At 40.6% G+C, this 12,208-nt stretch overlaps 1 protein-coding gene across 4 annotated transcripts in view; it reads left to right on the forward strand.

Annotated features, from left to right (window-relative positions):
* Positions 1-12,208, forward strand: part of GBE1 (1,4-alpha-glucan branching enzyme 1) — a 330,020-nt gene that overhangs the window by 225,820 nt on the left and 91,992 nt on the right. For all 4 annotated transcript variants that reach the window (XM_075073100.1, XM_032778566.2, XM_075073098.1 and 1 more), the window contains 3 exons: positions 1,935-2,050; positions 2,325-2,452; positions 9,701-9,799. In XM_075073100.1, the coding sequence (XP_074929201.1) occupies positions 1,935-2,050; positions 2,325-2,452; positions 9,701-9,799 (343 nt within the window). The remainder of the gene's footprint in view (positions 1-1,934; positions 2,051-2,324; positions 2,453-9,700; positions 9,800-12,208) is intronic.

Below are 12,208 nucleotides of genomic sequence, written 5' to 3' on the forward strand. Positions count from 1 at the left end.
TTGGATCGGTATTCACCAGGAAATTGATGGAGAAGTCTCTCAAGGGTACCCAGGGAAGGGTTACAGTACTTTGGTGGGAGAGTTTTTCAGGGGGAAGACAGTGTTTCCCAAATGACTCATAAACAGCTGTTTTAAACAATTTGGGTGCTGGCAGCAACCAGATCTAAGCTGGTAATTAAGCTTAGGGGTTCTCATGCAGGTCCACACATCTGTACCCTAAAGTTCAGAGTGGGAGTGAACCCTATGACAATTACATTTTAACTGAAGGGTAGGGATGCTTATTCTTTAACTAACAAAAGCATCTTTTGTCTAATGTGCTTGGTAGACTATTAAAATTACTTAGGTATTGTCAAAAATCAAACAAAGAATCTTACTAAAATTCCTTTAGCTCTCAGTTACTCAGCTTTTGACTCTTGTGATGTGATAATTTCACTGGCTATCCAGTTGCTGTAGCTTTCTAGGGTTGGTGACACCTGAATTTCCAATATTAACAAAAAACTTGGCTACTTCTAAAAGTTATTTTTTGAACAACTTACAGGGCCCTTTTTACTCATTACAAAAACACAAAAGGGCACAAGTTCATTTTTTTAATCCGTGGAGATCACTGGGGTCAAGCAGGCTTCTACAGCCCACATCACTGTGTCCTGTCTGCTCCTCTTAATGAGTTACGTAGATTAAAGCAAGTTTGGATATGTCTACAAGCTTCAGATTACATCCCTGGTTGCAGTGTAGATGCAGCCTACATTCACACTTACAGATACTCTGTGCGTATCTCTCTGGTTTATTTGTACTCAAGAAGTGCATGTTGGAAAACTTTGAGGACCGTAAACAGCTTAAGTTTAATAAAAGTATGCTAGTTGATGTGTTTTAGCAGCTTATGCTGCTGTAGATATTTTTTAAAAAAGGGTTTTAAAAGTTGTGTTCTAACATTTTAAGCACCTCAGGCAGCTTAAATGCATAGACAGCCTTAAAGATTTTCTTTCTGCTAAAATAAATAAAATCTTATGGCCAAAAAAAAAGAGAGCTCAAAGGATGTGCAATTAAAATAAATGGACTTTATAATCAAAGAAAAGGTTAGTGCACCAGTAAGTGTGTATGTAGTAGTATTTATTTATTTGTGGTTTGTGTATAAGAGCGTGCTTCTGGAATTCTCTATATACGGGCAAGCAGGCCCAATATAACCCAATTGACTTCAGTAGGGCTCTGCAAAGACAGTGCATTGCAGGATTGAGGTGTAAATGTGTCATTTAATATATTCATTCTTATTGTAATTGTTGTTGTATAATATGTAGCATAAACTGTATAGACTGTACCATGTAATTGAGCTAGCATTGCTATTGAAAGCTTAATTTTCCAATTTCCTGAATTTTGATAATTTAGTCACAATTTTAAACTGGCTACAGGCATTATAGTTATTGGTAGCTTTCTTCTTCCAATTGCCAAAAATGATTTTTTTTTAAATTATTTTAATGTAAGATGTTTGCTTTCTTTTGATCTGCAAATCACAGAAATGTATAATTTACTTTGGAGCTAAGCCTTGACTGTATGAAATTGTGGTTCTGATTTTTCAAATACAGCATAAACCATATTTCACTGGATTTAACCACATTTTGAGAAACAAAGAAAAGTAGTAGTAAGGAATATCTAGATTAAAAGTAACATGGATGTTATATTGGATTAGTCATTTCTAAAACAAATTCAGCATAACTTCCTCCATCTTAAAATTGCATTCTGTTAAAATGAAAATTGTTTTGGTAGAATGAAATTTTGTATGGAAAAACAATGAAGAACGTTGTTTGACATGTTCATTATGATGGAACAACATCCAGTAGAATATGGCTGGTACAAGTATTAAGTAGAGAATACATTGTGTTAGGAAACTTTGTATATTTTCATGTCTTAAACTTTAGAAATTGTTCCTATTAATATTCTAGTTGGGAAGTTCTGAGATTCCTTCTCTCTAATTTGAGATGGTGGATAGAAGAATATGGCTTTGATGGTTTCCGGTTTGATGGTGTTACATCTATGCTATATCACCATCATGGAATTGGTAAGTAAATTAATCAATCTAGTTTTTAATTAAAGAATACTCTGTCTCTTGGTCTTACTGCAGCACTTTTCAGGAAATGGTAATAACAAGAAGATCCACTGGGTAGATCTACATTTAAGCTATTTTAAAATAGCAAGTTTGTTAATCTTTTGCTGTGCTGTGATTAAATGGATTATTTCAAATGTTTTTTTTTAAAAAAAAAAAAAAGAAAAAAGCTTGAAATTTGTAAATCTGACTCACTATATTTGGGGCCTTGATCTTTTTTGGTCGCTAGGTACGGGCTTCAGTGGAGATTACCATGAATATTTTGGTCTACATGTGGATGAGGATGCCCTCGTTTATCTAATAATGGCCAACCACATGATTCATTTATTACATCCAGAATCTATAACAGTAGCTGAGGTAATAAGTTTAGCCATGTCTTTATATCTGAGTAAAGGTTTATAGTATCAGTAAATGGTTTACTTTTGAAATATCATTCCGTCTTTATTACAACTTCTTTAGGGTTATTCGTATATTTCACATCATTGAACATGAATCAGTTTCCATTGTAGTGAACATTACCTGCTAGTTATTAGTGACAATTTTTCTAAAGAAAAATATCAGCAGATAAATACTTAATACAATCATCTGTCTGTTCGGGGGGAGGGAGAATTAAGTATTGATGATTTTTCTTTCCATTGGTGGGATATTATGGATGCTGTGGGTTAGCTTGTATGAAGGTTCTTAGTTAAGATATCATTGTTTTGCTTGCTTGCTTATTGCTCTATGATTGCCAAATGTTGACTAATTATTCATGGTACCAAATGTTCACAATTAACAGTCCCAAAGACTGTGCTGATATAATTCAATATATGCATAATTGACAATTATATGCTGATATAATTCAATATATGCATAACTGATAATTCCCCCTTGTGATCAATATGATAAATTTTGAAGTTTCTTAAACGTTTATGCTAATTTAGATTTAACATTAAAATTGTCTGGGTTTCTGAGTAAGTAGCATTCTTCTTTAAGTAGGATTCTTGCTCATGTCGATTCCATTCTAGGTGTGTGCACACCTATGTGCCCAGTCGTTGGAAGGTTTTGCCTTAGTTGTATCCATAGGGCCAGCTGTGGCGCCCTCTTGGGTGCCGTGCTCATGTGTCAGTATATCAGGCGCCATTGGCCCTAAACTCTCTCAGTTCCTTTTTACTGCCTGTGGTGGTTAGTTGAAGTGCCTTTCATTTCCTAGCAAGGGCTAGCAGTTTTATCTCTTCTGACATTGAGCCTTAGGGATTTGTAAATAGTTAGTTGTTTATAGTAGTTAGTGTTAAGTAGTTCTTAAGTGTAGTTAGGAGTTAGAAATTATAGTCACAGTGGTGACTTTGCTCCATGTCCCTTTCTCCAAGGTTTAAGCCAGGGGTCTCAAACTCAAATGACCATGAGGACCACATGAGGGCTAGTTCATTGGCACGAGGGCCCCATCGCTGACACTCTCCCTCGTTGCCCCCGGCCCTGCCCCCAGTCCATTCCTTCCATGAAGCCTCTCCTCTTCCCACCCCTTCCCTGCCCCCATTCCAACCCCTGTCCTGAAGTAGCTGGAATCATGTCCTTGCGGCCCCTGGGGAGGGGGGACGCATGTTGCTTGCCACACCTCCAGGTACCTTCCCCGAAGCTCCCATTGGCTGCAGTTCCCGGTTCCCGGCTAATGGGAGCTGTGGGGGGTGTGTGCCTGGAAGCTAGGGCAACACAAGGACAGAGCCTTCTGCTTTCCTCTCCTCCCACCTCCCCAGCTACAGGGACGCGATTCCAGCCACTTCAGGGAGTGGTGCAGGGCTTGAGGAGGGCAATCCTGAGGCTGTAGTTTGCCCACCCCTGGTCTGGAGGTAGACCAGGGGGGCGGGCGCAGGCCGCTTGGCGGGCTGCAGGAAATAGACCCCTGGTTTAAGTCCTGCATGGACTGTAACAGGTCGCTACCTGTAAGTGACCCCCAAGTGTTGTCTGAAGTGCTTGGGGGAATCATATGTGAAGGACAAGTGTCATTGTAAAAATTTTCGACCCAGGACTTGGAGTGGAATATTCAGTTCCGGGCTTTCCTCATAGAGGCTGCCCTTTCTCCAACTTCCAAACCATCTCTCCAAGACTCACCTACTACCTCAGCCTCAGTGCACACCGCACCCCCAGCACCTGGCTCCACCCAGCACTGCTCTCTGTTGCCAGTGTCCAGAAAGAAAATGAAGCATGGCTCCCCTGCACCACGCAAGAAAGGCCATGGAGCATCAGCCAAAGGACCCCGTTTGGGCCGTCAGCTACTCCGGAGCCACATTGGACGTGCCTTCCTGGTCAGGGCCCTTAGCCCCTTAAAGGATCCACTACCGACTCCAGGGTAGGGGACTCAAACTCCTCGGGCACTGAGTGAGCATAGGCCTCCACCAGGCTGCTGGCACAGCCTCCCTACTAGGGCAAGCCAATTGCTAAGACCCCTCCGGAGGTGGCAGAACATGCCAATCCCCCGAGACAGGAAGCACTCTCCATCAGTGCACTGCAGATCTCTAGCGTTGCAGCCCTGATCCTCTGTGGCTCACCCTCGGTCACTGGCACTGCCATCACGATCCCTGCCATCTCTACATGGATAACCTTGGGGGAGGTGCTGGTCTCTGTTCCACTGGCACCGTTTGCCCTCCCTCCAGTTGTCCTCTAAGCGCAGATCTTGGTCGTCTGCCCTGTGGGAGTTTGCCCCGTCATGATTCCAGTCCCCCCAGCCGTGGTCCCCTTGATATTGGCACCGATCCTCTAATTTCAAATACCGGTCTCTGGCAGCAACAGTCACCAGGCAGACACAGGTGTCAACAGCCCCTCTATGGTCACTGGAAGAGGATTCCTCTGGCACAAAAGGGCAGTTCAGCCCCTCGCTAAGACATCACTGGCACAAACGGGCACCCAAGGCCTCATTGATGTCTATGGCGCTACCTTGGCAGCATGACCGTTGACCTTATTGGAGTGCATGGAGCATGCCAGTTGTGGTGATGCTCCCTTCGCACTGCTCATCTGCCACTGCCTCAGAGCAACACTGGCGTCACCAGCAGCAGTAGTCTCAGTGCATGAGACCTACTTGGAAGTTGGAGTAGAGGAGACAGTGCCCACCCCAAAACTTCCATTTCCTGTGGGAGATGATGTCCCAGAGCCTCCCCTTGCAGTACAGTCATCATCTTCATCCCCGGATGAGGCAGTCGTGGGACCCTCGAGGGTTTTAAAGAACACCAGGCCCTGCTTTGACAGGTGGCTGAGAACTTGGGCCTACAGATGGAGATAGCCAAGCGTGCGGGCACCTTGTTCAATGTCCTCTCAGCCCTATTCTGGCACGTGTAGCACTACCAGTGCATGACGGGATCCTGAAAATTGCCGAGGCCCTCTGGCAAACCCTGTAGTCCATCCATCCTGCCTCCAAAAGGGTCAAAAAGAAGTACTTTGTCTCAGCCAAAGGGTTCAAATAACTTTATATCCACCCAACTCCGGACTCACTGGTTGTCTCTGTGGCCAGTGAAAAGGACAAGCAGGGGCATACTAGTTCAACTCCAGAAGTAAAGAGGCCAAAAGACTGGACCCTTTTGGGAGAAAAAATTATTCAACAACCAGCCTGCAGTTCCAGGTGGTGAACCATTAGGCTCTCTTGGGCAGGTACAATTTTAAGTTATGAGACTCCCTCTGTAAATTCAAGGAGTCCCTCCCTCAGAGTCTGTCCTGGGAATTTGGCACTGTGGTGGAGTGCAGATGCGGTGGACTTGGCAGCTAGGGTGGTCATGTTGGTGATGGTCATGAGGTGCAGCTCCTGACTTCAAACCGCCTGCCTGTCCCAAGAGATGCAGACCTTTATCCAGGATCTCCCATTTGATGGGAATGGTCTCTTTTTGGAGCAGACTGATACGAGAGTGCATGGGTTAAAGAACAATCGGGCCACCCATCTCTCTCTGGGCATGCATACGCAGCAGTCTACGTGGAAACAGTTCAGTTGCCCCTGCTGTCAAGACTTTGTTAGCCTTGTCAGTGGTCTGTTTTTGGTTTTAAAAGATTGTTGGCATGCAGAATAGCTAATGGGAATATCAAACTCCAAAGCAGCAAAATTTCTGTTAATTAACTGTTGGGTGTTTTTCACTGATGTGTTTTTATGTTATGAAAAAAAAATCTAAACTCTGAAGAATTTCTTGGTTAGTATAATAGTATTGGGTAATGTATCTGCGTTTGTTGTTTCTCATTCCAGCCATCTAGAAAAGACACATCCACGATGCATCTGATATGTCATGAGGAATGTGAAGGCCTATTTTTTAATCCACACTATTGTATTAAGAATTCCAATTTCAGCCTTCACAACTGAAATTAGCCTTATTTTGTTTTCTATGTGGCATCCTAATATATAACTGACCGCTGTATACCAAAGTGCTGTTAAGAGCTTAATGACATCAGGAATAAAAAATAGCAACTAATGAAAAGAGAGAATTATCTGATGCATAAAACTTAAGGTGGCTATATTGATCTTTCGGTTTACTTCAAGTAAAATTGGTTCATCATCTAGGGAATGATAGTCACATTATCAACATTCCTACCAATGACACTTTGAATTCAGCCTGTTTGTGTTATCTGGTTTCAGATTCTTTTTAAACAAGATTGGTCTTCAATTTATTCTCTTTAAATTGAAAACTACGGTACCTCAATTCAATACATCATTTTTCAGTCTAGGGAGAGTCTATATACAAAATGTGGAATTGAACCACATGCTAATGATAGAAGAAGATTGAGGTGGAGGAACTATTGATATGATTTTAAATTTAAATGGTTATCATGAATTTGTGCTTGCATGTAATGACAGTTGAATAAGTTCCTCATGAGAAAAAAGAGGTTTTGTCTAGAGTATAACAAATTGTCATATGCTCCTCAAAGAGTTGTCTGATCACTTTAAGTAAAGAATTTTGTAATTTTCTGTGTATTCCCCATCTAGCTTTGCCTTAATAATTTCAGTGCTCAAGGTAACTTTCAGAGTCCTAAGATTCTTTTTTTGACCAAATCCTTCAACGCCCACCAACCAAAAAAAAAATTGTACCTACAACGATGCCTTAAATCTGGATGGCTAGTTACCCATCTCTGTTTGTTTTTTTTGGTGCTAATAGAAGATGTTATAGTCCAAATAGTGCTACTGGGACAAGCCTGTTAGGCTACTAGTGTCTTCTGTTCTTTGTTTCACACCATGCAGGATGACACACACACTGCTGCCAGACAGCAGTACAGTGTAGAAGTAGGTAGTACGTTGGCTGATTAAGGTTTCCTTCAGCCTTTCATTTAAAGTGAGAATTAAATGATTTTGGTAATAATGAAAACAAATGTTAATAACCAAAATTACATCAGACACTTCATGCAAAACATTGATTTTTTTTGGAAGGTTACAAATAAATCCATTAGTAGTTTCAGGTATAGGAAAGCATCAGACTTCTCTGTGAAATTTTAGGCCTGAAATCTAATGTATTGCTCCACTCCAACTAACAAATGAGTTTTTACACTTCAAACTTGAGTTGCCTGTAAATCTAAACACAGTGGTATGCGTAAACTATTAGTTTAAAAATGTCAACAAAGTTAGCATTTATCACTGATGTTTCTATTTCTGCCACTGCTGTAGACAAATATATTATGTCAAGTTTTTATGTTTAAAAATTCTGGCACTTAAAACTGTAGACATTAGCTTGAAAGAGAACAGTAGTTACTTGGTTGGCAAAGCTCAAAGCTTCATAGACTTCAGAACATCATACTGTCAGGAACTTACCAGCAGGGCCGACTCCAGGTACCAGGAAGGACCAGCCGCCGAATTGTCGCTGAAGAATGAAGCAGCACGGTAGAGCTGCCGCCGATCACAGCTTTATTTTATTTGATTTTACTTTGTTTTTGTTTTTATCTTATTTATTTTGCCATTTGGGGTGGCAAAAAAGCTGGCCCTGCTTACCAGAGACTGCCCTGCATGTTTCAGCAGGTGAGCAGCCATGAATGCCATGTGCCTGACCAACTTAGGAGAGCTGTTAGACTCCCCTCCTCCACATTGCCTTAACTGCTTGGGAAAGGAGAACTACTTCCATGGACCTCTTTGGTTCTGTTCACTTTATAGAAGGTATCCACGTGGGAAGAGCCCAGACATGTAGAAAATCTTGTGACTAGTGTAGAAACTTTTTTGTCAACCAATTTTAATACTTTCAGCGTTCCTTGCATTTGTGTTTAAATAAAAATATCCACACTTAGCCCTGGTTTACACTGGGGGAATAACGTAGCTGAAGTCGACGTACTTAGATCGACTTACCGTGGTGTCTTCACCACGGTGAGTCAATTGCTGCTGCTCTCCCATCGACTGTGCCTGCGCCTTTCATAGTGGTGAAGTACAGGAGTTGATGGGAGAGAGCTTGGAGATTTCTCATGTCTAGACTAGTCATGATAAATCAATCCCCGCTGGATCGATCGCTGCCTGCCGATCCGGCGGGTAGTGTAGACATACCCATAGACTTTCTCTCAAGTCTGCTACAGAAAACATTATACCAAATAGAAGACACGAGTGTGTTTAAAAACACAGTGAAAAATCCCCATGCAAGGTCCTCGATCACTTTATCCCATTTAACCCTATATCATGCACCTGGATCTTCTGAATTGGGGCAGCTTTCTCCTAGAGTAAATCAAATGTAGCAAAAAGACTTTTTTTCTTTCTTTCTTTCTTTTTTGCAAATGAAATGTGGCTTCTTTTGGTTACTTTTTTGAATGTGGCAAAATGTGTGCTGACACTGCAAAAGTTGTGCTGGAAATACTCTTACAGCTTGTTTGAAGATCTTTTATTCACACAATAGTGTAAAAAAAAATCACAAATGTTTAGAGAGATGCCATAATTGAAGGGTTGGAAATTTCTCCTGTTTTATAAAGTGAGGGTCATCCGTTTGGAAACAATACTAATGTGATGAAAGTGACCAGTCATATGGTATATTCAACAAATGATACATTTACAAGCTTGAATTACATTTTAAGGGAGAGAACAAAGCTGATCAAATAAAAAACATGGATTGAAATTCTGAATTCCTTGGGCACTTCCATTGAAGTATTAGAGGAAATTATCCCACTGGATTCAAGGTAAGGAATCTGGGATTGAGTTTTATGAGCATATCCTAATTGTTAGAGCTGGTTGGCTGGATTATTTAGTTTACATACATCCAAGTAGTCTTTAAAATAAATAAATAAAAAATCAGTGCTAGCTCTCATCACACTAAAAATAGTGTAGCTATGACAGTGCAAGTTGTTGGAAGGGCTAGCTGCCCTGAGTAAATTCCTGTGATCTCTGATGAGCTCATACTTGGATTGACTAGCCCTGGCGCTCCCATGGCTACCCTCTCTTTTTAACATACTAGCTCATTCAGAATTAGCATGGAGTATGTCTCCTTAAGCTGGGAGTCTCACCCTTAGCTCAGAAACTACCAGCATTAGATTAAAGTGTAACTGTATGCTCTGCACCTGTAGACTTTGTAAAGCAGTAATGTTTGGAACTTGATATCTGATGCCTTTTTTTTAATAGGGAGCTTTCTTAGGGTGGAAAATGTAAAGAACCACTTGAAGTTCTAGCAAAATAATGTTGCAATGTTTTCTTTATTCAAGGATGTTTCTGGAATGCCAGCTCTTTGTTGCCCTATTGCCCAGGGAGGAGCTGGATTTGATTATCGGCTCGCCATGGCAATTCCAGATAAATGGATACAGGTAAGAAAACAAGATTCACTTGTGTATTTTCCGCTATTGAGGTGTGTTTATATAAATAAATCTAAATATTACAGGTAACTTTGTTCTGTTGAATACATTAGTTTGCAGTTTTAGTGGTTCCCTCTGCACAATCCCTCCCCACACACACACACTTTCTAAAATCTTCATAGTGTTTAGCCAGGACTCCAGAGGTTGGATTAAGAGTCATGCCACCATCATGGCTCAGGCCCTTCTTTTTGATGACCTGGGGCTTTTGGTGTGAGGTTGATGGGGTGGTCTTTATGTTCTGGTTGATTTTATTTTTCTTTGTACTGGTGAGCATAGACAGCTTTGTTGGATTTAAGTTCTATCTCAAAATCCTATCTCTTGTAACAGCTCTTTTTATCTCTGAAAATTGAAATAAACGTGTATATAATAATCCTATATTTATGTACAAGATACGATAATGAAATGAGCCCTCTGTAAGTTGAATGTAGCAACTTTTATCTAACACAAACTTAAAAAATAAACAGCAAAAACCATATACATACACAAGAACATGCTGTGCCACACACCAACAACCACCTCAATGTTTATAAAAAGAATAAAAAACTGTAAATGTGCTTAAAGAGCAATGATGCATTTAACAAACTGCAATAGCTCATATAAGAAAGGGATTTAAATCACCTTCTCCTTAATACAAGGAATCACAAAAAAAAAAAAGGAATAAAACAATAAACGATCTCAAAAGGCTGGCTGGTCCTTCAGAAAATTGGTCTTTCAATTAGACATAAGATTAGAAGCAAATCTGTAATGATACCATGATCATCTAAAAGCAATAAATATTTCACATGAGCATTAATGACCTCAATAAGAACAGTGAGTAACTTAAAGAAAAATAAAATGTGACTTTCACTGTCCTTAGTATCTTTACTCGCAAAAGTGTGTGAGAGGAACGGGATGGTGTCCAGAAACTCACAGTTGTAAACCCCATTAGGTGTGTGGGATTTTTTTCTGAATTGAAAGTCATGTCACCAACAAGCCCCAGCTGATAATCATGAAGTTCTGTAAGTATATCCTTGGAGTAGCAAGTAACAGCCAGTGCTAATGAGGGCTGGTTAGAGCTTTCTTTCCATCAGCTTTCTTGAGCCAATTTTGGGTAGGAAGTGATGGATGGTCTCTAGAGCAGTAAGAAGCAAACTAGCCTCTTGGAGACAAGGAAGCAGTTTGACTTTTCAGTAAGGTACCTTTTGGTGCCTTTATATCATGTATGAGAACATTGATATATGAATTGAACAAGTTCTGCTGACAATTGAACAAATGATGCATTTTTTTTCAGATTACTGCTTGTTTCCATTCCTAACTCCACTGGAGGGTCAACAACAACTGTTTTCTCATAAATCAGAAATACTCATGCCAAAAAATAGGCTAATAAGATATGTTATGTATGCTTCTATTAAGCCAAACCCAGTTTATTGAGAATTTTCTTATACTTAGTGACTTTGGAGTAATAGTATCTACCTTCTCATTGTTGTGTGATCAAAGTATTTAGCGTGGAAGAGTAGGTTAGACTGTTTACATGTCTATTAATTTGTACTTCCTTTACTGCATGCCAGGTGGCTGCTGCAATGGTTTTTAACGATATAGTGTAATGCTAAACTTCCTGGATATATTACTGAAACTTTTTTAATATACCATTTTAATTGATATTCTTCAGAAATGATTTTTTTTTAGGTTAAACTACAACAAAAAACAGTCAATGGAGGTTTATGAAGTATTACATAACAAAGAAGAGAGAAATTACTCTGTTTAGTTGGCCATTAAAATGGTGCCAAGTATCTCTTAATGTTTTATAAAGCAGAAAAGAGATTAGTTTAAATAATGTTGACATGCTATGGTTATTAATCAAAAGTTGGCAGATGATATGGCAGAAAACATGAAACATTTAATTAATTAATTTAATAATAATAATTGGAGATATACCTATCTCCTAGAGCTGGAAGGGACCTTGAAAGGTCATTGAGTCCAGCCCCCTGCCTTCACTAGCAGGACCAAGTACTGATTTTTGCCGCAGATCCCACAGATTATGGCTACACTGACACTTTACAGCGCTGCAACTTTCGCGCTCAGGGGTGTGAAAAAACACCCCCCTGAGCGCTGCAAGATACAAGGCTGTAAAGCCTCAGTGTAATCAGGGCGGCAGCGCTGGGAATGCGGCTCCCAGCGCTGCACGCTACAACCGTAGAGGATGTGCTTTACGTGCAGCGCTGGGGGAGCTGTCTCCCAGCGCTGGAGCTCCGACCACACTCACACTTCAAAGCGCTGCCGCAGCAGCTCTTTGAAATTCCAAATGTAGCCATACCCTAAGTGGTCCCCTCAAGGATTGAACTCAAAACTCTGGGTTTAGCACGTCAATGCTCAAGCCACTAA

This window comes from Chelonoidis abingdonii, chromosome 1, assembly GCF_003597395.2.
Source record: "Chelonoidis abingdonii isolate Lonesome George chromosome 1, CheloAbing_2.0, whole genome shotgun sequence".
Taxonomy (NCBI): Eukaryota; Metazoa; Chordata; order Testudines; family Testudinidae; genus Chelonoidis; species Chelonoidis abingdonii.